Source organism: Neodiprion fabricii, chromosome 2 (genome assembly GCF_021155785.1).
Source record: "Neodiprion fabricii isolate iyNeoFabr1 chromosome 2, iyNeoFabr1.1, whole genome shotgun sequence".
In the NCBI taxonomy this organism is placed as follows: Eukaryota; Metazoa; Arthropoda; class Insecta; order Hymenoptera; family Diprionidae; genus Neodiprion; species Neodiprion fabricii.
In genome coordinates, this window is record NC_060240.1 from 41,001,828 (window position 1) to 41,025,819 (window position 23,992).

Below are 23,992 nucleotides of genomic sequence, written 5' to 3' on the forward strand. Positions count from 1 at the left end.
TGGCGAGCTAGCGAATTATCGCCCGATCTACCTTATAAATCCCGGATTTCGGGGTGTCTTAATATTGTTTGATCAGCCCTCGACGATCCCTAGATAGCTGATATTCTACATTGGCTCACTTAATTAAAACGGCGAACGAGGCGGTGAGAAAAGAGGACGCTGAGCCGAGCAACCTTAAATCCAGTTCACATAGAGGGAGGAAATTTCTTCTTCCGCACCACGCCGGCGAACCTTTTCCTCTGTTTCTTTGCCCTCGTTTTTCCTGCAGCAATTTGTACCGAACCGCGTTCCTCAATTTTCCAGGACCTCGAGTCTGCAGGATCAAGCTACCGATCACACGCTCCACTGTTTCGCGTAAATCAGAGGTTTTTCATCCGATGCAGGAATTACGGCTGCAGGGTTCGTAATTCGGTGCCGCAGCAGGTGGAAATCGAGATATGGCAATTGATGGAGAAAATTGCCAGAATTTCCACCGATGGTCCGTCGGTTATTTTATTCAACGATCGATGCGCAGAGCTTTGCATGCTCGTTACGGTATTGACACTATGTCCCGTAGTTTCGACGCTACTCGGATGCTAGTAATCGAATTATAATCGAGATACGTCGAAATCGTCACGCGTGCAACAACCGTTATATCCGTCAAAGCGTTGTGTGCAAAATTGTTTTTACAATTTTATCGGACGCGTTGGAACTCTGCGCGACGAAACGTGAATTTATATTACGGTAAATTGAAAAACTAGCCGCTAGAGTAACGCGTAAATGGAGATGAAATTATGGAGTGAACGTAAAATGTTTACATATCGACGATGACGAATGAGAGACTTCTTCAATATTTTGTTTCATAAACCGGAAACTACCGATCAATCTTGAGTAGTATTTATTTTCACAGTTCCTACAGGTTTAATATAATTGAGGAGCAATTTCGAAAGCGTTGTTACGATGAAAGTGATTCCTACGAGGATTCCCATTGGTCAAGAATGAGGGGCTATAACATCGCGTCGAGGAGCGACGCTGTGATACTGGAAGAGCTGGTAATTACGAAAAAGAGTAAGCCTCATTTCGAGCGAGGTTTCAAGCATTGAGAAAATTGTGCAGTAACTTCCGCGCGAATAATCCCGAAGTATTATACGGCGAAATAACGGTGCCATTTCACCGAGCTAATCTGCAACCTTTCCGGGATGCTTAATCCCCGAATTATCAAGTCAAATACGCAATTATCATCATGACGAATGTTTTCTACAACTGCAATATTCTGCGTTTGAATTGTTTTTTCCAATCATTTGGCCGGCAAACGTCGGTGAAAAATCGGAGGGTCAATGGTTTGGGCTGCAATGGCAAAGTTTAGCTCAAACTCATTGACCTCACGAGTCGCGAAACTTCTAGTCGCGTTACATGAAATTCGCAAGCACGGAGATCGCAGGGAGCGATAGTAAAACTGTATGAGATTCAAACCAGCCAGAACACGCAATTTCTCGGCTACCGTTGTCGCCGAACTTTTGGGCTGAGTAAGCGGGAAGCAAATCTTGAATGGAAATACGATTCGTGCGGATGGGTGTAAAAAAAAATTACACAATTTTCTTTACGTAAAAAACTTTATACACGTTATACAAGACAAAAGTTTGCTGTTGAAAAAACTCGTAAAAAATAGATTCGCACATACCGCAGACCCAGCCTTGCAAAACTTACGTAACTGTTTGCGAAAAGTTGCTCGACATGATGGAAAGTGAAAAAACGCCTGGCAAAATATTTGTCAAGTCATCAAAAGCGTAGAAAACAATTTTTTGCCCATACGGAAGTTATCGATTATAAGCTGGCTAGGGAAAGTTTTCACGGCGCAGATTGATTCATGAAATTTATCAACGCCTGAGAATTCATAAAATCAACTGAATAATTCCGGGGGAAAAAGTGAAATAATCTCGGTCAAAAATTTTTCCCTAATTTTCAGAGTGGTCGTAAGTTTGCACGCGCAGACAGAATTTGTCGTCACGATAAAATTCGCGAAAAATTCCAGTCAGACTAACATTGAATGCAGCGAAAGCGCGATACTAAATTCAAGCGGCAACGCATCCGGCGGTTCTAGTCCGGAGTAACCGAAATCAATGCAACAGCGAGGTTTCGAAAGTTGACTCAACTTTGCCTACAGCCGAAGAAACTTGCCCGTTGGGCTTAGATTGAAATTAATTAATCGTAGGTGAACCAAAACTCCAGCTGCTCGTGACCCGGAGTTTGTTGCATGATAAATTAAGTGGCCAAAGGACGTTGTCAAGCGGTGAACAGTAACGCTGGATCTCACAGTTTTTCATCAGCATATAAGCGAGGCGGCGACGGACGGGACAAGATGTAATTTTCATGCAGATTTCCGGCGTTTCGCTCGGGTTCCTTGCACTTTCCCGCACAGACACGTATCGCTGATCTTGTCCGCCGCGGCTGGAAGAGAGGATCTCGCGATCCGGTTTATATCACCGAGGATCGAAGCTCCTCGTAAACCTGCAACACGATCGCGCGAGGCGTTGCGATCCTGAATCTAGCTCCTTGCGACGTCGGGCGTAACCTCGCTGAACCCTGATTGTACTCACACACACACAAGCGTGGATACCTTTCGTCTCTCGTCTCTGTTTTCCTACGATTTGCGATAAGAATCCAATCTCTCCCGAAGAAGCAAACGAATGCAGAGCGAACTCTGCGGCGTTACACAGGGTTTGGATTTCGGAAGACGATCCGCATGACCGGCAAAATAAGTGCAAAGAAACCAGCCGTGACGACCCGTCGTCGTTTCCTCATTTTCTTCTTTCGTCTCGTCAACTTCGATCAAATGAATCCGGAATCGCGAGTAAATCTACGAGTGTACAAAATTGTGGACAATACCAGTTGGTCATTTAATATCCTGCGGAGCTTCTCGGTTGAACAATCGTATCCTGTGGGAACCGTGGTAAAACAGGATTCCGTTCGATGTTGCGTAATCGAGCTTCCAGTCTCTCCCTTTAGTCACAGAGCTTATTGTTCGCTGGACAAAAGCTCGCGGTCTGGTTCAGTCGATACTCGGTTTGCCTCCAAATTTTTCGCTCCTACGCGAACAGCGAGATGATTCTTACTACCGTAAACGTTCACCGGATCAGTGAACGCAGATTCGGGCACGTGGGCACGTGTCGAGCTTTTTCCGCTCCTTTCACTTGTTTGGTCTTCACGGAGAAAACATAGCGAAAAATCACCGCGAAACGAAATCTTGGATATCATAGACGGGACTGAATAAATCCCGGCTCGAGTGCCTCATGCGGACGAAGTTAAACCTGGTTGTCATCGTCCCCTTTACCCTCGAAACTCTTAAAGAGAATTTTTAAGAGAGTTTTTACATACCTTTGAAATTTTCAAAGAAAAACCTACGCTACGAGAAAATTTTCCTCATCGGTTTTTCCGATCCCACGAAATTATTTTCAACATTAATTTTCCTTTCTACCGTCGAAATTATTCCAGATTGAAAGATTGGCAAAAAAATTCTCGCCAATATTTTCCCAGGTTTTTCGTCGCCGCAGAGCGCTTGTTAATCTTTTTCTTTTTCATTCTCTTTTTCATCTCTCATTCGAACCGGGGATTCGCGACGCTGCTTTGTCAGGTATCTAATTATTCACTTTAATCGAGGTCGTGAGCGAAAACATTATCTGTCTCCGGAGATACAAGTGAGACGTGTGCAGGTTTTGCCTCAGACCCCAAAATACATACGCAGGCGATAATCCCCGGAGCTCGGCCTATCCACCCAAAACTTCGGAGTGACTGAGTGCCGGTTAGTAAACGATAAGGCAGTGATAAATGGGGAGGGTGTTTTTTGATTTTTTTCACGTCGCCAAAAATCGACCTAAACATTACAACGGTGACCGAATCGCAAGCTTATTTCCAACGAATCGAATCGCGTCGAGGTTGAAGCGCTTCGCAAAGAAGTTCAGGCGAATGCAACAACGACCATACATACATACACGTGTAGTATAATGCATAGGTTCGATTTCCGTGAAAACACTGGCGGAGAATTTACGGGAAGTGCAGCAATTCGCGAGTGTTTCAAAGAAAAGGTGAGCAATGGTAGGGCAACGAGCGCGAACCTCGTTGTTATCCTTATAGGGGCGACATTCACCCAGAGACGCGTGTCGTTAAAGTGAATTGCGGACATTTACTGCAACCCCCCGGTATAGAGCCGTGATATAGAGCTCGTGCCGCGCCATGTGATACAAGAAAAGTCAAGAAGTGGGTTCCCGTGTCAGCCCAGCAGGGTAAATATCTTACTGGGAGAAGTTCAGGTTCTTAAGTGGGCTTGACGCAACCTCGCCAGATGCATGTGTCAATGAATTACTCCCCTTGCTCGCTACGCAATGGGTTGCATGGAGTGGATGCCTACTCACATCATCCACTCGGCGAAGTCGCCAACTTGTGAATTTTCCAGTTTTGACCCCTCTTGGTTCGCGAAGGGCTTTGTGAAGCAAAATATTTGCTTTCGGATTCCAAGCCAGGCGAGTGTCTCGTTGTCGTTACCAGGTCTTCGGCGATACGATCGCGAGGAACGAACGGGGATGAGAGTGAAAGAAAGCACGAGAAAAATATGAAAAACCGGAGTACTGCACTCGAAGCTCGGCTACGTCTTTACCCGGTTTCTTTACTCGTAGTTATTTCTTCCGCCTCTGGTTTCAAATTGTTTTCCATCGTTCTCATCGTCGAAGAAGAATGGAACCGCGGACTTTTCTCGTTTCACCACGCTGAGAAAACTATAATGCGGCGCTGGCTCTGCGAGGGACAAAAGTCGTAGAGAGGAAAAGATGCCGCCGTTTCTCTTCCCTCTCAATAAGCTCGCGTCCGCTACCTCGAACCGCGTTTCCGCTCAGAGAATACGGACAATGAATCGACGGGAGTTTAACATCGCAGGCACAATTAATGGCGCAACTCGGGTCAACCCTGATGTGGTATTCCCTTGCACAGAGACTCCGGTGAAACGGTACGACTGAAAAAGTTAGAGGACTGCGGCCATCCTAGTTGGCAGGGAAATTCAGACACCTAGTTCCGACAGCAGCGGCAACAATTATCAGACCCTCGTCTTGGTTGATTATAATCATTACCATATTTCGTGTCGCTTCGATACCCGCCCACGACTTTGCCCCGGTTCCCCCTTCGTCAACCCCTCTAATTACTAATTTCGACTTGCGAAACACATTTGCTGCTCGGGATAAATTATGGGTAGGGGGACCCGGTGCGGTTGTATAATCCACTGCACGCCCAGCTATCAACGAGCCAATTCTAATCCACGGTACTCGTTAGTCAACGGAGCCCACCCCGCGAGACATGATCAGCGTTCACGGATACCCATACAATTTACACATATAATTGTTTTCATTCCAAATATGGCTTCAATGGTAATCACTTAGTCATGATTGCGAGCGCGGCTTCCGACTGCTGAAAGCTCTTCGCAAGTAAAGCGTTCGATGTGGTTTCACTTGAACCGAAAGTGCTGTAATTTTCTCCATGGTACCTGCGATCGAGAGCCGCGACGAACCGAACACTGTTGCAATCAAATTAACATTGGATACCCCTACAATTTACAGAAATAATTATTTTCGTTGCAAATGTAGTCTGAACGGTAATTACAGTCATGATTGCGAGAGCAGCTTTCAATTGATGACTCGATGGTTGCTGAAAGCTCTTCGCAGGTAAACCGTTCGATGTTGTTGCACGCAAACCGGAAGTGCTGCAATTTTCTCTACGGCAACCGTGATCGAGAGCCACGATAAGCTGATCACTGTGTTTTAGTTAATCTAAGATTGGATTCAAACTTGATTAGTAGTAAAAAACAAAAAACGTACAGCTCTTCGTTGGTTCTTGACGTTGCGCACATTTCCGGACCAACGTTCTCATTGGAAATTTTTGCAAGAAAAAAAAACATGTAGGCAGAAAAAGGCGGCTTTGATTCAAAGTAAAAGAAGATATTCACTACTGATCTCAGTGCAACTCTGAGCATTGTGGTTCGGAAAACAGAAGTATGAACGAAAGCTGATATTTATTAAAACAGTAACTAGAGTCAAGGTGTCATTAAGAATGAATATCAATCGAAGAACCTAACAGATGTTGAGTAAAATATTGTTATGTGGATAGGCGTAAATAGCGCCGACAGAAAATTTCGGTGTCATTTTCTCAGAGGAGTGTAATTATCGTTGCAAAGATCATGAAAGGTTGTAGAGATCAGGGAAATAGCTGGGCTACTTTCTCTCCTCTCTGGCGGAATGGAGTGGCCAAATTTTAACCCAGTATGAAGAGAAATACAGGCTATCCAAATTCGGGCTAATATAATCGAACCCCTGATCACCGGGAGCCACGAATCACGCTTAAAAAAAAGCCTGGAAAGTTGAACCCACCGCTCAGTTCCCGAGGGGATCGGGAATGCCGCGGATTCGGAACTCGGGGTCCCGGGACGGCTAATGCAGTATCTCGTTATTGCGGGCGTAAAGAGAGGAATAAAATTCGTTACTTTATACCGTTGAACGTTATGACTTTATAGCATCAACGATGGCTGGAAGTGTAATTATCGTAAAGATCGATCGCCACATCGGCTCGAAACATAAAACGATAAATTCTCTCCCAACCCGCGAAGCTTCGTGGTAACTCCATCAATTTTTTCCAATTTTTCAACGCCTCCGCAAACAGGCGGGAAACATTTCTCTTTCTCTCTCTCTCTCTCTCTCACTCTCGCGTTTGAATGCGCCAGCGTCCGAGCCGGTGATTTCACAGGGCAAACAGCAACATTGTTCGGGGGAAAATTGGAAGTACCTTCAGTGGAATCCGCAGGTTGTTTCGTCGCTTCGACAACTTCTATAAACAGAAACTTTGCTGCCCAGTCATGCGGCATATTTACCACGCAAGGCCTCCACTTGCCTCTCTGCCTTTCGTTTGCTCAGCCTCTTGCAGCTTCGAGAAGTGTCAAGTCCCGGGATTTAATCTCTTACCGTTACGCTTCCAAAATCATCAGCACCGAATCCAACGTATTTCGCGACAATTTGCCATTTCGCTCATTAGTCGAAGAGACTCGATCCTTGACTTGAAAATAGACCGTGAAATATATTCAACCGTTTCGTGCTCGGGCGAGCTGATGAAAATGTCGTTGGAAATACCGCGGCACATTTAATGATCGCTCTGGTTCCTGGGGAAAATCAAGCTCCGTACCCAGGCGGCAAAGGAAGGCTGATAACATCCAGTCGTTCGGTCGTTGCACGGCATAACTTAAGCGGTAAACTTAATCGTACGCTACACTACATTATTACACATATACGCAAGAAGCTGTGGGGCGTCATCGCGGCCCGTTGTTGTTAAACTTCTAGGTAGTTTAATAATATCAGGCGAGATTTCCAGAGATGAGAGTGTATGCTCCGCAATATCCCCATGCGTATACCATGCGTGTACGCAGGTACACCTCTACTCGCGATCCAAGACGACGTCTTTGCGATAATTTCCCGCCCGAGGACAAGTCGCTCAAAAATTCAACTACTACACGTGTCTTCTCCCTTTACATTTTTTTATCAAGCATGTGTTTGAATTTTCCTCGGGCAATAAAACGAAACTAAAATTCACCTCAGCTTCCCCAATTTTCCTCAACTATGGCCTATCCCAGATCATGGCCAATCGTAAAATGCGGTAAAGACAAGAAAGGGAAGAAGAAAATAACGGGCTCTGTCTTCGCGGGCTGGAAACGCTCGGCGAATAGATACAGCCGGGTGTATGTATAATATCAGTGAAATTTTATGGTAAACAGCTGCCTCCGTGCGGCCTCCTTTCTGGTCCCAACGATCGCTTCGCTGATAAACGAGCCACGTTTACATACATATACATATAAGCTGATAAAACATACTTTGACAAACAAATTTTTGGCACTTCGGATACATTTTATTAGACTAATGGTACGGAGTAGTTTACTCACCGCACCGACGTACGCCTTTTGTTTCAAATTGATAAAACACTTGCGATTAGCGATACTTTGGAAATTCGAATGAAAATTGCGCGAATATGTTGGAAGAAGCTGAGAGCGCAAATGTATGTTTCAATGAGCACGTGAAAGTTGCAAATTTGATGTAACCGTCGGGAGTTAAAAGCGTCGTAAATTTTGGCAACGTTCGAGAGAGCGAAGGGCGTAGCTACGCAAGGCAGAGCGGCCTACCTTTGGCTGAAACGAGCACTCATTTACACGAGGGCTTCTGCCCTTCTCCCCTCCCACCGCTTACCGCATGTTTCCTTTTTCTCCCTAAGAAGATAACTCCTCCGGGAGAGAGACGCGGGCAAATGGCAGAGGTGGAACACTCGCGGCTCTCGAGAAATCGAAGTTTGATGGATCACGCGAGGGTGCCGCAAATCATCGACTCACGTTCTCCGACTGAATTTCGGGAGTGACGACGACTTACCATTTTCAATGATTTAGAGTTTCAATGATTTCGCGTCGTTTCGAGTGACTCGATCTAAGAGTCTTCGCATGAACGTAATGGAATTTTGATCGCTTCGTCTTATCTCACGCGCGACTTCGAAAGATCAGCTTCGGTATTTTTTGCGGCTTTTCAGGCCTGAATACTTTTTGTATCGTTATCGGAATCGGTTCGTAGCTGCCTTTTCCACTGGTTAGCATCCCCGCAACTCGAAAATTGTAGACGGAAATGCGTTTAATCGACTGCTGCGAAAATGCGACGAGATATTTTCGTCATTCCGGGATGCTTGGAAATGTTTCGTCACAGCGACTGGTACATAAGACTTTTGTCATTGTTTGATGTTGTATTTAATTTATCCACACGAATCGATTAGGTATATCTAAACGATGATTGATCATAAGTTTCAATAATTGGTAAATCGTGTTGCAATCTTTATAAAATAAGAAGCATATTTTTTCCATGCACAATGTTGTAATTTACCCAATTTCGTACTGTTATTTTTTTTTTTTTCTATATCAACACAGCGTTTGGCGGGTTGTATATTAAACCTTATGAAAATTCTTCGGCACAAACTAAATGTTTTGGTTATAAAAATAATTACTTTTCTGTCTGCAATATTCGGACTGTAACTTGATCCTAGAATGATCCTGGCCGTGAAATCAGCACCACTATAAATTTCCCATAACAAACAAGGAAGACGCACGTATGGATACAAGTGCCCAAGACTGGGACAGGGTAAACAAAAACAACGACGAATCAGCACAAAGCGCGAGGGGTTCACGCTCCGTTTAACATTCCACTGGCCTTAAATCTTTTTGTTCTTAACGCAGAGTCTCGGTCTACGTAAGATGCACCGCGCACGTTGGAATATAAAAAAGAGTAATAAGTTTGCATCGACCCATCGAACCGGACCGAAACTCGGTGTAAAACATTGTTCATCGCTGCGAGCAACCGATTCATTTTTAATACGAGAGGGGTGATGAGAGTAACAATAACAATAACAATGATAACGATTTGAGAGGAATGAAAATTGAAAAATTAACCGGGCGTAACCCAGGCGTAAAAGGTTCCGGGGAACAGCCAATTTTGCGCTAATTGTGTATTTAGTACAAGGAACCCTCCGGCAGATAACTTTCTATCCGGCATTAATTAGAGCCGAGGTGGGAGCTACGGGATATTTGCTATTTTCAAATAAATTACAACTTTACAACCAATTATTTCAGACGCTTTACAAGATGTAATACAGAGGGGCACGCGGGCGAAAGAAAGTTTGTAAATGGGGTAAATTTGAGCGAGCTCTCATTTCCCCCTCACCTTTAAATATAGTAAATTGGTACCGGGAACTTGGATTACGGCTCCTGTGAAGAAAAAAATTAATCCGGCGAAACGACGATTTCAGCCATTACCTCTGGGTTAAAAATTAAGGATCAACGAATTCCGCAACGGCGTTAACGCGAGAATTCAAAGCACGCAGGGTGAAATGTCCGGGGTAAGTTAAGTTCATCCGAACTGCCGACCTCGAGTCGCGACGCAACATTTTAATACACCGGACGAAAAATCTGATGCATTCTAATAAAGGCGCTAAATGAAGAACGGGACCGGCGACTGCCGTGCTTGCATACGGTACACAGCTGTGATATTAAATACTAAGGCAACGCGAAACTCCGCGGAAATTACAACTGCGTTGTTTCACAATATAACTTTCGGAACAACGTCGCGAGCGTCGGGGAGCTAAATGCAATTCATGTACGTAATTCCGTGCACGTTACTTATTTTATCTGTTTTATTCCACTCCCTCGGCCCGCTTGTATAACGGAAGAGAATTATCACGGTATTTCTGTCACAGCGCTCCAGCGTATTTCGATACAATAGGCTTACTACATTTCACCAATTAGCGAAGTAGAAACAGAATTCCGAACGAACGAAGTCTGCGTTATTGAAACTGCGAAGGAAAGACGAAAATAACGTTCCTGATTGCCTAATTTGGCGTCATTCGGGATTTCGCAAGCAATTGAACGAGAGAGATACAATTTATATTAACGCAAGTAATTTTAGGAAATTATTTGATGCAACATGTGTAACAAGTGCGGAAAAAGCTCCGAAATTATCTCACAAAAGTTGCGGCAATTGCGGTAAAAACTCTTTTATCTCATACGTGGAGAAAAGTTACTTCGGACTAAGAGTCTTCTTTTTCAGTACGCAATACAGAGATACGGAATTCACGTATTTCTGTTTGCACTCTCTGAATATTTAAAATCAGCAATACCAAATTCCAAGCACTCAATCATTTCAACTACAGATGCAATTAAATTGTCCAGTGGCTGATATCGGAACATTCATCATGCAACGCGACTGCAGTTATCGCACTCCCCGGCAATTTATCTCGCGGATATTCAGATGCAACAATCATGTCAAATGAATAATTGCGAATTGGGTTGTTTGAATGAAATTGTAGGGTTCGCTAATTTTCTCTACTGCAAAAATGAAAAAAAAACATTCTCTCTCGATCAGGACAATTACAAGTAACGAAAATTCAACAGTTTTTAATTACAGTGACACGAATAAAAACATGAAAAATAAGAGAGTATCGCGATTGAAAATCGTACCGATATCATTGAAGGATGTGGTTTATTCTCATCCCAGTCACCCCTGAAATTTAGTGATCGATGTCCGCAGAGAATGGAATTGTATTGTGAGACGGAAGCGCGGTGATACATTTGAAATTATTTGTTCGCGATACGCCGGACTCGTCGACAACACGGCCATCTCTGCACCGACGCCCATTGCTTTCGAAGACAGACGTAAAATAGACGTAAAACGAACGTAACAATTTATGGGATTCCGAGTGAGCGCCGTTGGAAGCGGGGGAACGCCGACGCGTCTGTACATCCAGATACATACCTATAATACTCTCTGTATTTACATTTTCCACGGTAATCCGGCTCCATTTCCGTCGCCGCAAATATGCCGATTTATTCGGCCAAAGTTCGCGGAGCCCGATCTGTCATCTTTGAACAAGGGAAGATTCTCCCCCCGTCAATTCTCGTTCAAATTGTAATATATTTCGCAAAGCGGCGAAAGAATTTCCGCCAATCATCCATCCGAACAATCCATTCTCGCCAGTCATTTATCTTGACAAATTTATCCCCAACACTCGCACATCACCATCCCACAGCTCGTAAATTACTCACGAAGACTGCCCGCATGAAAAGTAGAAGACCCGCATACGTGTGCATATTATTTATATTATAAGTATATGTGTACATAAAACTCTGAAACTTTTATCCGAAAATTCTCACACTTTGTCCGGACTTTCCGAACGCCGGGCAACTTTCCAGACCGTGGCAGTGCGAAAAGGCGGCCGGCGCGGCGGGATAAACGATGAAATATTGATAATACACGCTGCAGGAGCGCGCTGCGGACCCGGTGAGGGTTTTTTGTTTTAAAAACTGCTTAATGAACACTCCGTGTCTTTGATAAGGCAGACATTATTACACTCGTGGAGACTATCTACTTTAAAAGGTCAGAGGTAATAGCAGCAAGGCTGCAGGCGTTGGAGTTTCAAAGAAGAAAATTTATTTATTACCTTCACTTCATCTTCTCCCAAGATTCCGTATCCATTTTTTTGACTCAACGATGCCCAACCAAACGAATCATCGTGAGATGAATTTTAAAAAATCAACTCGCCACGTCACGTGTAATAATATCGTGATATTACATCCAATATCTTTTACTATATACGAATGAAAAACACAGCACAGCGATATGATCACGGAATATAATTTCTTCCCCGATTTACTAGCTGTTCAAAGAACAGAAAACAAGAAAACAAAAAAAAAAAAACAAGCAAATAACTCGTACTCGGTATCACTATCAAAAACTATTGCCCCGCAATTTTTCTTCCTCTATTTGCCGGCCGATTTCCGAACCGTAATCTGCGGCTTCCGAACCGCGGAATTTCAAGCACCAACCGGCCACGAGTGGATGCGCGCGAATACTGAACCGACTTGTAGCGTCGGGACGCCGGGCGTCGAGCCGGCAGCTTAGAGCGATTCACCCCTCGCAGCATCCCTTCGGGCCACGCGCATTCTCGTTTTGCAAGGGAGGCCGGAAAGTTTTCGACTCGACTCGCGATGCAGGCGAAGGTGAATCCGACAGCGGAGCGACAGCCGCCTGGCCTCGTCGACGTTCGTCTCGTCCGAATTCCGCGGTGATTATCGGCTCGATTAACTCGATTCACCCCCTCTGCGAATAAATTATAAATTCTCAACGCTTGTTAGGCGCCTGCGGCGAACAGCCGCGTTTTCGCAACCGCGTTTCTCGCCGCTCGACAGCTGTCTGTACCATTAATTCGACGAAATTGCTTCGAATAACCTGCCGCGTAACGAAGCTCGAAAATTGAAATTTCGTAGGTATATTAAATGTAACGCATACGTGCGGCCGATACCGTTTTCTCCGATGTTTCGTGGGTTTGATCTGACAAATATCGGTGGTTGGTATATCTGAGGAATAAACAAACACACCTCGTGATCGGACGTTGTTCACCCGCGAGGGAGGAAGAGAAAATTACGTTGTACGTACGGAGGGTCGAAGATTTTTACTCGGATTTGAATTGAACGTAGTTTGAGGAAGACTCTGGATTAATAAATATATTACTCGACGGGGAAAAAGTCTCGATAAAAATCGATCTCGAGCGAATTCTCATCGTATGCAAATGATACGGAACTTTCCGTCGGAAAGTTTTCGAGTAATTTCAAACTTCGTGCAGGCCGTTCACGCAGATGAAATATAAGAAATTTGGACGAAAGAAATACATTTTTATAGAAAATTCTTTCCCATTTTTCGATCGGTTGTGCACACCGCTTTGAAGTAACGCGTGATACCGTGAAAAAGGAACGAAGAACTGGAAGAAAAGCCTGTCTGCGAATTACGTGTACAACATTTACTCGCGAAAAGCAACCACAGCCACTCTGTTAATTGCTTGATTAATTGCATCAAAATCATAGACATGAATGTGGAAGAGCTGGCTTGACGAATATCGTAGAGAACGCATGTCGTTTTCAAAGTACGGTTAAATTAGTTTCCTTTGTTCCGTAAGCTGCATTCTACGTAAATGTGAGTTTAATTTATATTCACTTGCAAATGTCTGGAACGAAGTTAGTACAAAAAGGAGCTAACTATTCGAAATACGAATCACAAAAACTACATGCAATGGCATTGCCGTTCTTAAAATAAAGCAAATGCGTCGTATTCTCAGAATTGGTAAAAATCGAAAAAATGGATTTTACTTCTCCTTTTCTGATTTCTGCTTCGCTGAGGAAATTGCAGGTTGCTGGTAGTGGAATTTGAAGGATTCCCACAGATTTTCAGCGTGATCGCGTTTTTCTCTTCACGCGGTTCCAGCACCTTAAGGGCGAGTTCGTCGTTACGTGCGATTCGAGTCAAGGGCTGTTCTGCAGAAGGTTGAAGACTTGCGCGTCGAATTCGAGAGTAGGTAGGTATGTACCTGCTTGCCGCGCTCGGCGAGCACAGGCAAATTGGGACAAAGTTTGGAGACTGACGCTGACGGAGCCAAGGATATGTAAGTTTAATTGTACACCACAAACGCGAAGGTGTGGCCTCGGCTTATGGAGATGAGGCAACGGCCGGAATAAACGCCGGGATTCCGCTGCGACCGCGAGAACGGTCGCCGAAAATCTGTTTGCAGCGGGGTGGGAAAAGGGTGGAAGCAGCGAGCAGAAGGTGGAAAAAGAAGGAAAACTGCCGGGCAGGAAAAAAGTTGGCGGACAAAGTGGCTTCGTATGCTTAGATGCGTGGAAGTGGAAATAAAAGGTCAATTTCTTTTGCATGAACGTAAAGAATAAGCCTAAATGAAAATGCTGTACCGAATCAGCGAAACTCTGATACCGATTTAACGAGCTTTTTTCGAATAAGTCCATCCACGCGAAAGATGTAAAATTGTCAGCAGTAAGTAACGAAAATCAAACAGCAAGCCGACGAACGATCTGAGACGTATTTTTGATTCGACAAATATTGATATACGATATAATGGAAACGGGAAGTCGCAGGATTTTCACCTTTTTAAGATAAATTCTGGCAAATGTTCGACAGTTCGAACGAACGATTTTCTTCGCTCAGTGCTTCGAAATTCCAAAAGTATGTTCACCGTGATTTCAGGTCGCCTTAAAATTAATTTTTTTCTCATCGTATGGAAATGGGGAATTGGAAGAAGAATCGTTTAAACAAGTTATTTGGAAATTGGGGAGATTATGTTTACATAATTTGGATCATTGATGATAAATACTCGCATGCTTTTCTGTTTTAAATGCCTTTACGTTCAAACTATCAGGAATGGTTCATCGAAACATATGAGGCATAGAGAGGATGAATTGGGTCATTGGTGTGGAAAGATCCTTGCAACACGAATTCTTTTCCAAACTTTTTTTTTTTATTTATTCATTTCTTTTTTCTCAGCACTCGAAGGAAAGTTTGATTTAAGAAGAAACGGCGTTATTTCTGACAGTTCGTGAGATTGACGTTAAGTAACCTGCGCTCAACGAAATAGTGCGAAAAATCAAGTTATTCGAAAGTGCGCTTGCGCGAAAGAAAGCTTCAACGTACGAAATCGACTACTTCAGTCGTGCTCAAACGCCAGTGTCTTTTCACCGAATTTTTCGGAAGTGGGACTTTACTCAAGCTCCACAGGCTTCGAACATCGAACTCTCCATGCAAGTGGTAAAAAACTCTGTTCGTAATGTACCACTGGCCAAATTTTTTCATCTTGTTCCACGTTTGAAAGGATAACGAGATACTGCAAATAAATCACGCGTGTCGTAAGTGAACTGTAACGGCTGATCAAACATAAATCGTGAAAATCGGTTGGGTTTACCCTCGATTTAAATGATAATCTCGATGGAGGCGTAACACACGGTTCGTGTAGACATTTCGTCGGTTTAAAAGAATTTTTTATTGACTTCATTGCTGGACAAACAGAGGCCAGAACAAACTCAACACAGATAAGCGCGCATTTGCAGCTAGTCAAACAAAAAGGTAATACTTTGAAACTCTGTTCAACACCTTTCGGAGGACATACACCAGAGTATTTTGTTTATCCTCATGTTACATGTCTAGCGTGTTATTTATAGTACCTCTAAAGCATCACCCGTGCAAATCTTCATCCATGTGTGAAGATTTCAAATGAGAAACATCACAGCTGCCTTCAATACAGTTGCAAATATGCCAAACAAATATTTCACACCCATAATCAGAACGAATATAATAAAGAATAGTACAGAAGAATTAGCGCTAAACCAATTTTCCTACACGTTTATTAATGTTAGTTTTGGTTCTTGACCGCAGCTGTTCCGTCGTTCGCAACATCTGACATACGTTTGATTATCGCACTTGCTGAAGAAAGCTCGAATGAATCCTTGTGCGACCGAGAATTAATATCACGTCGCATTTGCCGTTTTCAAAACCAGGAGCCGTGATACTTGACTCGAATTTTTACTTTCGCTGTCCACGCTGACGTTGGATCTGTACGTTTCTTAGATCAAAGCTATTGTTGCGACGTGCCGGAAATTGGCGAGTCTAATAATATTCAGCATTTTTCCTTGTCTTTAGTCCCATGCGAAATGATATGTTCACAATAACAATCAAGACTAATAAAAACTGGAAATTAGGTATTTTTTGAGTCGTAAAAAGACTAAATTTGCAGAAGGCGTAACTTTATTCAATATTTATTTCAAACAAGCAGAAGCACAACGCTCTTGATGAAAAGAAAGTAGAAATAGGGAGAAATAAGATTATACAATACAGTTGACAACAAAGACTGCGATGGTCAATGGATCGCCAATTGAAACGTGTCACATTGGAAATTAAACTACGGCGAAGAAAATCCACGCGTATCAGCCGTCGAACTCGAACATATACGTATCCTCGATGGTACGATTATAGCTTTGAGGATCCAATAGATCGCACACCGTTCCGTCGATAAGGTAACCCACGTTGCCGTAGGAAATTGCGAAATTAACAACGTCCACGTCCACGCTCCTCAAATTGAATATTGATTGTAGGCTGGTAAGTTGCCAGTATTCCTCGTCGGAAAAGTCGGTCTCACCGTCAGGCCCTTCACGGATTTTGGTGCCAATGGTGTATGTCTCGTAAGGATTTCCAGTAATATTGGTCTTGAACAATCAGAAATCATACAATCACATTATGCTATCGAACTGGTATGTAGCCAATGCGTAGACTCTCGAGACTTGTTCTTAATCAGAAATTATGTTGACAGATTTTTCTCTGGTTAAACGATGAACAAAAGGGAATTCAACGGCCTGATAATTTACTGGTTCAACCAGCTACTCACCCAAGTTACATTCTGCCCTTCTGGGACTGAAGTGGGATACCGATTGTTCCAGCAGGAACAATTCGGCCAGTAAGCATGACCGTCGATCAAGACGCCAGATTTGGTCATAACCCTGCTAACTACCACATTCGTACCAGATGTGTAGTTGCTTTTGTACCATGTTAAATCACCGTCTTCGACCATCAGCTCAGACAGTCTGACTGCAAAATAGTCGTTGGAAAGCAAAGGGTTCAAAGTTACGTATATTTCCTCCACAAATGAAGGGGGCATTATGTCAATATTCGAAACTCCGTAATTATCGGTCTCAACCTGCGGAAGCTGGCTGGCGGTAGCTTGGGTCAAGTTCGGTGAGAATATAACGTCATTTTCCACCCGCCACATGTTGTCACCATCATAAACAACAACACCATATCCTTCTGGGTCTCCGATCAAAACCTGTGAGAGTTCAATTTTCCATAAATTCGAATTCAACGCCAACTCGTATCTCTAACGATTCCAGCGTGGATTCTGGTCTACTAACCGTAACGTTTTCGCACGAGTCTCCCTCCGTTTTGACAGCTTGAATCTCGAGCCGCCCTCTGCTCGTATTTGTGGAATGATGCGCCAAAGTAGATGGTATCTCTTCACGTAGCAATACTTCGTCCGTCTCCGGATCGAACACTATTATCTGCGCATCACATACCTGCTCGGTCCCTATTTTCCCAGAGTCGACGATCCACAGCCTGTCGCAATCGTCCGTCTGCGAATTCACGAGGAAGATTAAGAACCAGACGGAACAACTTTCAAGTTGCCAGTCTTGACAATTCGTTGCATACTCACAGCTAGCCTGCTAACACTGGTGATCCCACTACAATCGTCCGACGTATGCCAATCCCAACTTGGGTAGGGCTCGAGCAATGGACCGCCATCGCCAGTTTCATTCGAAACCTTAACCAAACTGGCAGGATTATTGGCCTTTCTTGGAATCGAAACAAAAACGTAGTCGCCTAGAAGACCACCCATACTTCATCATTAAACATCCATGACACATTGGCAAAGGAATAACAGCAACGTTACACAGCTGGCTGCAGATAAGTCTCGCCAAATATTGTTATAAATACCTATGGGTTGCAAATCGGCTGGAATGGTAGTGCTGGCATTATACTGTCCAGCGCTGATCGCGTCTTCTTTGCAGGAATCGTTTGGCCAGACGTAGTCTAAGTACTTCCACGTGTAGACGGTATCAAGTTCAACAGCTGACGTCCAGGCAGCAAATGCGAGTATCCCGGTCAGTATCAGATTCATTTTGAACACAGCTGCTACTCTGAAATTTCTAGAGTTCGATTATGAGGTCGACTAGAATATAGGATGTCAAACAGGTCTGTTCATCCTAGAAAACCTAGTTTGATTGCTTATCGAAATTCGGCTCACCGTATGCAGTGCTATGTAAAGTGGCGGTAATAATAATCCATGAGGCAAACTGCACGATAATTATATTCAACTTCCATAGAATGGTTTTTGAATGTAATGCAATGTGAGGTATGAGTTTGTATGCACGCGTTAAAATGATTTTCAATATTTTCAAGAAAATGATCACACTTATAACATGTTTGAAATTGCGAACGAAAAAAAAAAAAAAAATATCTGAGCTCTGAAATGTAATTTTTTTGATTTTCCTAATAAAACTGATTAACAAATATCTACCCACTCTTTTTCTTTCTAATAAGTGAAACTCTTTTAAATAATCGGAGAAGTACCTTGTTGCCGTGTCAGAAAATGGTGACATCAGTCCTGCTTAATATGCCAAGAAAACGAGAAAATCCGTAAATGCGTCACAAAAAATATGGTGGGCACCTACTGCAATTGCAGATAAAAATTCGGCTGATTGCATGCCGTGAACATAATGCGGCGATGATAATAATCGATGGAATAAGTTGAATGATAATTGTATTCAACTCCCATAGAAACGTTTGCGGATAAAACAGAATATATATATGAAAGATGATTTTCTACTCACGTCAAACTGCAATCAGTCGCCCTTGGAGACGTTCTATTGGTTTGAACGTTCGTTCTGGTTCCTTCTCAGAAATGTGTCTGTTGCCTCGATGTCACTCGTATTTATACGGCACCAAGATGTGCTCTCTTCACTTCCACACATGTTTAACATTTTCAACATTTCTGTATTCTCAGGTGATGCTTACTCTGGCGAATATGATTAATCACCACCAATATTACATTTTCACTGTACGGTTAAGCGATAGGAGTCTTGAATCGGATTTTTACAATATACAATATATAATCACCAGGAACTTTCTGTTTTTATGATCAGCTACGGTACATTACGGTGCCACTGACTATCCCTTATCACCGTGGAAACGCACCTTTCTTAGGCCTAAAAGCTTCCGTAGTACAGAGAAACCTATGCCAAAAATAATCTGTGTATGCGAACTCAGAAGTTCTTCTAAAGAGTTTTTAGTTGGATCGGTTGAAATCCTTTATAAAAGTATACGATGTGAATTAGCACTATAGCTGATGGGGAAGACAGATTGGAAATTTCAATTCACCATATCGTCTTCACTGATTTCGATTTTTTTACGTCAATCTTAGATCCTGCAGCGATCCTACAGAGAACCAAACGTCCATTTCATTTCCTTTTTTCACCACGCAATCTCGTTCGGATTACAGCACATATTTGTTCCTAAGTACCATTCTGGCGGTGGGGGTGAAATATTTCTGGAAGTGGGTAAGCGAGCAGATACTTCGATATAATGATACGTGGTCTTCCTTCACGGTCAATTTCGTGCACAAAAATATTCTGTACAGTTTGGTTTTAAATGCACAAAACTTACCACAATATAATACTTAAGATATGTCTTAAGATGTAGTTGGTAGATAAATTTAATCACGATTTCAGAGCTGCTGAAAAATCTCAATACCTCATGTTGAAATACATAGCCTTGACGAATCCGAAGAGATTTGGGAACTGCACGAAGTCATAGAATTTTGAATAGATATTGACGGCCCCGCGGCAGAAGGATCGATTTAGAACTGAGAATCAGATAATTCGTAAAGCAGCGAAACACGTGGCCAAAGACGAAACCATCCGTCATCATTTTCTTAAGGTCAACGGGGTGGAAACTGACAACTGTCGATGTTTCATGATGTTTCATGCATGAGGTGGATGTAATGTTAAGATTGAGTTTTTTGAGTGTCGTAGGCCATTAAGAATTGTCAAATTGATTAACGTTACGGCCCTTTGATGGGGGCCTTCTCAGAACTGCAATATTTTATTCTCGAAAAAATTTATAATTACTTTATACATTTGAAAAGAGTAAAATGCAAGAATAAACCCGGAAAGGGGACTTAGGTTCTATTCGAAAATGTGAAAAATATTAGGTGAAAATTCGTTGTGGAAAAAAAATCAAATATAAATCGAAAATACCTCATAGATGGATAAGGTTTGAATATTCTATCTACTGATGTCTTATACTCACACCTGAACCAACTAATAAATATCTCTAAGTTAGACAGTTCGCTTCAATGAATATCCGTCACATTGGGAATGAAAACTTTTTACGAATTTCTCGACTCTTGGAATTACGCAATAGCTTTGACACGTGTAACTTTTAGCTACGGGAATGGAATATTCTGTACCTACGGATCCAGGGATGAAGCTGACTTACAATACGGAAGAGGTCAGTATTCCAGGGCGTAACTTATATCCAAGATTTTTTCTTTCAATCACGTTCACAAGCCGAAATAAATTTTCTATACCTTACTCTCATTGTTATACCCAACCTCACCGATTATTTTGTTTCGTTGCTGGCATCAAGGATAGCAATTTTCGTCAACCGAACTAGCAGATTACATAAGTCTAGTAGCCGGTTTCAATATTCACAGAAAGCCTTTTCATGCAGCTTTATTGTGTATAAATAAATTCAATCAAATTTTTGTCTTGTTTCAAAGGAACTAGAACTAACTATTTTGAATTATCGATGCCGATGCCGGTAAACTAAAAAAATTCAACCAATTCGAATAATCTACCAATATCAAATATCAACCAATCGGTAAGAATCAAAAACCTTCTACTCTTCCAAAAAATCTTCTTAAAACTTCAGAATAAAATATCAATCCCGTTTAAGTTCTCAAACTGGTAACATCTGACATCCAATCTCATCTTAAGCCTTAAATCGTATGGAAAAGAACGTCCCAGCTCTTCAAGCTACGTTCTAACTAATTAAAGCAAATTCAATCCATACTAATTTTGACGATATTCGCGTTTCCGAAAACTTCAACATTTCTTTTATTTTGTCAAGTATTATTAAAACATATGAAATTTGAACTTACACTAACGCAAATAAAAACTCATTCGCTTAAACAAAACTACCCTGCCTTGGAGCTAGTCACGCGAGACGGTGTAGGCGTGTGACGCGTAACAAGCTGTGCAATCGAATCTCAAGGGCAGAGCGAGTGTTGCTTTAGTGAACAACTTCATCGTTATAGAGACGATGATATTGGGAGAAACTCGTACATCGAGTAAGCAACGTTTATCCGTATAACTCGATAGCATATTGAAACAATATACTGATTTACGCCGACGACGTAATACAACTGTGGGAGAGCATTCTGTAGCCTAGATCCGTTCCATGTCTCGGCTATTGACGAAGATCAGAAGTGATGCCCTCAGAACCGTAATGAAGACTTGTATAATAGCTGGGAATTACTAGAGACAAGAGCAAGTTAGGTATTCATCGGGCTGCGTAGGATGTCATAAACTTTTAAGGTGACATTTAATGCATCGAACGAATAACTTTATTCAGGTCAATTTGGAAAAAACGAAACACGATGCTCCGAATTGAATAAGAGAAGGAAGGAGAGATGAATATATACATATATATAATTATATATATAGATATGTATGTATAGTATGGTATGCAACGAAAACCATCGTAGTAGAGGTGTCACATTATAAAACGATTCCTTGCATATCAGGCGGCCAACGGAGCGAAGTTCGTATCTTCGATGGTACGATTAGAGCTGGTATCCTGTACTTCGCACGCTGTTCCGTTAACAAGGGAATCCATATCCACGAATGAGATGATGAAATTATCAACGCTGACGTCCAAGGTGCTCGAAGTGTATTTCGGTACGGTGCTGGTTATTTGCCAGTATTTATCCTTGCCGTCCTCCGACCCTTTTACCACTTTGACGGCAAAGGTATCTTGCGCGGAAGGATTCCCAGTTACGTTGATCTTTAACAATTGAAAATGATAAGTTCACATTACGCCATTAAGCCGATAGTCGTGGAACCTCGCGATCCATTTGTAATCAGAAATTATGTTGACAGGCTTTTCTGTGGTTAAACGACCAACAATAGAGAATTCGATGGACTGACAATTTAACGATGTTATCGAATACTCACTATGTAATCCAGTGCAATAGGATTTTGTACGTTCCAACAGGTAACGCACTGCCACCCGACATAGCCGCCTATTAAAATACCAGATTCGGAAACAGACCTGCTAGTCACCATGGTCGGCAACGTACGGTTGCTTTTGTAATACGTGATATCAGAGTCCGCGCTTCTCAGGTCGGACAATTTTAATACATATGTATCGTTGGAAAGCAGAGGGCCGAACATTACGAATGGTCCCACAGCAAATGATTCCGGCAACATAACGAAATTTGAAACTCCCCATTCCCTGCTGAGAACCGTGTCCTCGGGGTAGTCAGTTTCGTTCGGAGCGAAAATCTCATTTTCTACCCGCCACATGTTTGTACCATTATAAATAACAATACCATGTCCATCTGGGTCCCCGATCACAGCCTGTGTGAGTTAAATTTTGTATAAATTCCAATTCAACACCAACTCGTATCTCTATCTCCAACTCGATTTCAGCGTGAATTCTGATCTACTGACCGTAACGTTTTCGCACGAGTCTCCCTCTGTCTTGACAACTTGTATCTCAAGCCACCCTTCACTTGAATTCTTCGAATTATGCGTCAAATTGTATGGGATCTCCTCGCGTATCAATGTTTCGTTGGTTTTTGGATCGAACACTATTATTTGCGCATCACATACCTGCTCGTCCCCTATTTTCCCAGAGTCGACGATCCACAGCCTATTGCAATCGTCCGTCTGCGAATTGACGAGGAAGAATAAGAACCAAACGAAACAACTTCGAAGTTGCCAGTCTTGACAATTCGTTGCATACTCACAGCTAGCCTGCTAACACTGGTGATCCCACTACAATCGTCTGACGTATGCCAATCCCAACTTGGGTAGGGCTCGAGCAATGGACCGCCATCGCCAGTCTGATCCGAAACGATTGACAAACTGGCCGGATTATTGAAGTATCTTGGAGTTGCAACGAACACTAGACCGTCTAAAAGACCACCAATATTTTACCGTAAAAGTTTCGTAATATGTTGGCAATCAAATAAGAGCAACGTTTCATAGCTAGTTGCAGGTAACCATCGCCAAATACTGTTATAAATACTTTCTACGGGCTGCAAGTCAGCTAGAATGATATTGCTGTCATTATACTGTCCAGCGCTGATCGCGGCCACTTTGCTGGAATCGTTTGGCCAGGCGTAGTCTATGTACTTCCACGTGTAGATGGTTTCAAGTTCGACAGCTGACGTCCAGGCAGCAAATGCGAGTATCCCGGTCAGTATCAGATTCATTTTGAACACAGCTGCTACTCTGAAATTTCTAGAGTTCGATTATGAGGTCGACTAGAATATAGGATGTCAAACAGGTCTGTTCATCCTCGAAAACCTGGTTTGATTGCTTATCGAAATTCGGCTCACCGTATGCAGTGCGAATGTATAGTGGCGGTAATAATAATCCACGAGACGGACTACACGGCAATTAGGTATATTCAACTTTCATATACCTAATGGTTTTTGAATGTAATGCAATGTGAAATATAATTTTCTACTTACATCGAAATGCAATGAAAGGACTCTAGAGGCGTTCTGGTTTGGCTGTTCGCTCGGGTCCTGTCCGGAAACGTGTCTGCTGCCTCGATGTCACTCGTATTTATACGGCATCACGATGTGCTCTCTTCACTTTCACATACCTGTATGATTGACATGTTTGATATTCCTGTATGCTCAGGTGAGGATAGTTAATCTTGCGAAGAAGAATGATCACTAATACTATATTTTCACAGTATAGCCGAGCGATAGGAACCTTGAATTGGAT

The 23,992-nt window shown here is 42.7% G+C and overlaps 2 protein-coding genes across 2 annotated transcripts in view; both read right to left on the minus strand.

The window, feature by feature from the left end:
- Positions 1–12,413, minus strand: part of LOC124175658 — a 51,586-nt gene extending 39,173 nt beyond the window's left edge. The window contains exon 1 of the mRNA XM_046556059.1: positions 12,025–12,413. The gene's annotated coding sequence lies outside the window, so the exon portion shown is untranslated. The remainder of the gene's footprint in view (positions 1–12,024) is intronic.
- A 3,735-nt stretch (positions 12,414–16,148) lies between these two features.
- Positions 16,149–23,779, minus strand: LOC124176387 (major royal jelly protein 1-like). Its single transcript, XM_046557611.1, has 6 exons — positions 23,731–23,779; positions 17,904–18,106; positions 17,623–17,789; positions 17,324–17,542; positions 16,804–17,238; positions 16,149–16,624 (listed from the first exon to the last, which is right to left on the minus strand). The coding sequence occupies exons 2-6, from the start codon at positions 18,085–18,087 to the stop codon at positions 16,346–16,348; spliced, it is 1,284 nt and encodes a 427-aa protein (XP_046413567.1). The 5' UTR covers positions 18,088–18,106; positions 23,731–23,779; the 3' UTR covers positions 16,149–16,345.
- Positions 23,780–23,992: the final 213 nt, after the last annotated feature.

Coding starts and splice junctions, on each gene's coding strand:
- LOC124176387 (XM_046557611.1), bottom strand. CDS start 18,087: ATGAATCTGATACTGACCGGGATACTCGCATTTGCTGCCTGGACGTCA. Junction 17,790..17,903: donor AGCCGATTTGCAACCCATAG/GTATTTATAACA, acceptor GTGGTCTTCTAG/GCGACTACGTTTTTGTTTCG. Junction 16,625..16,803: donor AAGGGCAGAATGTAACTTGG/GTGAGTAGCTGG, acceptor TGATTGTTCAAG/ACCAATATTACTGGAAATCC.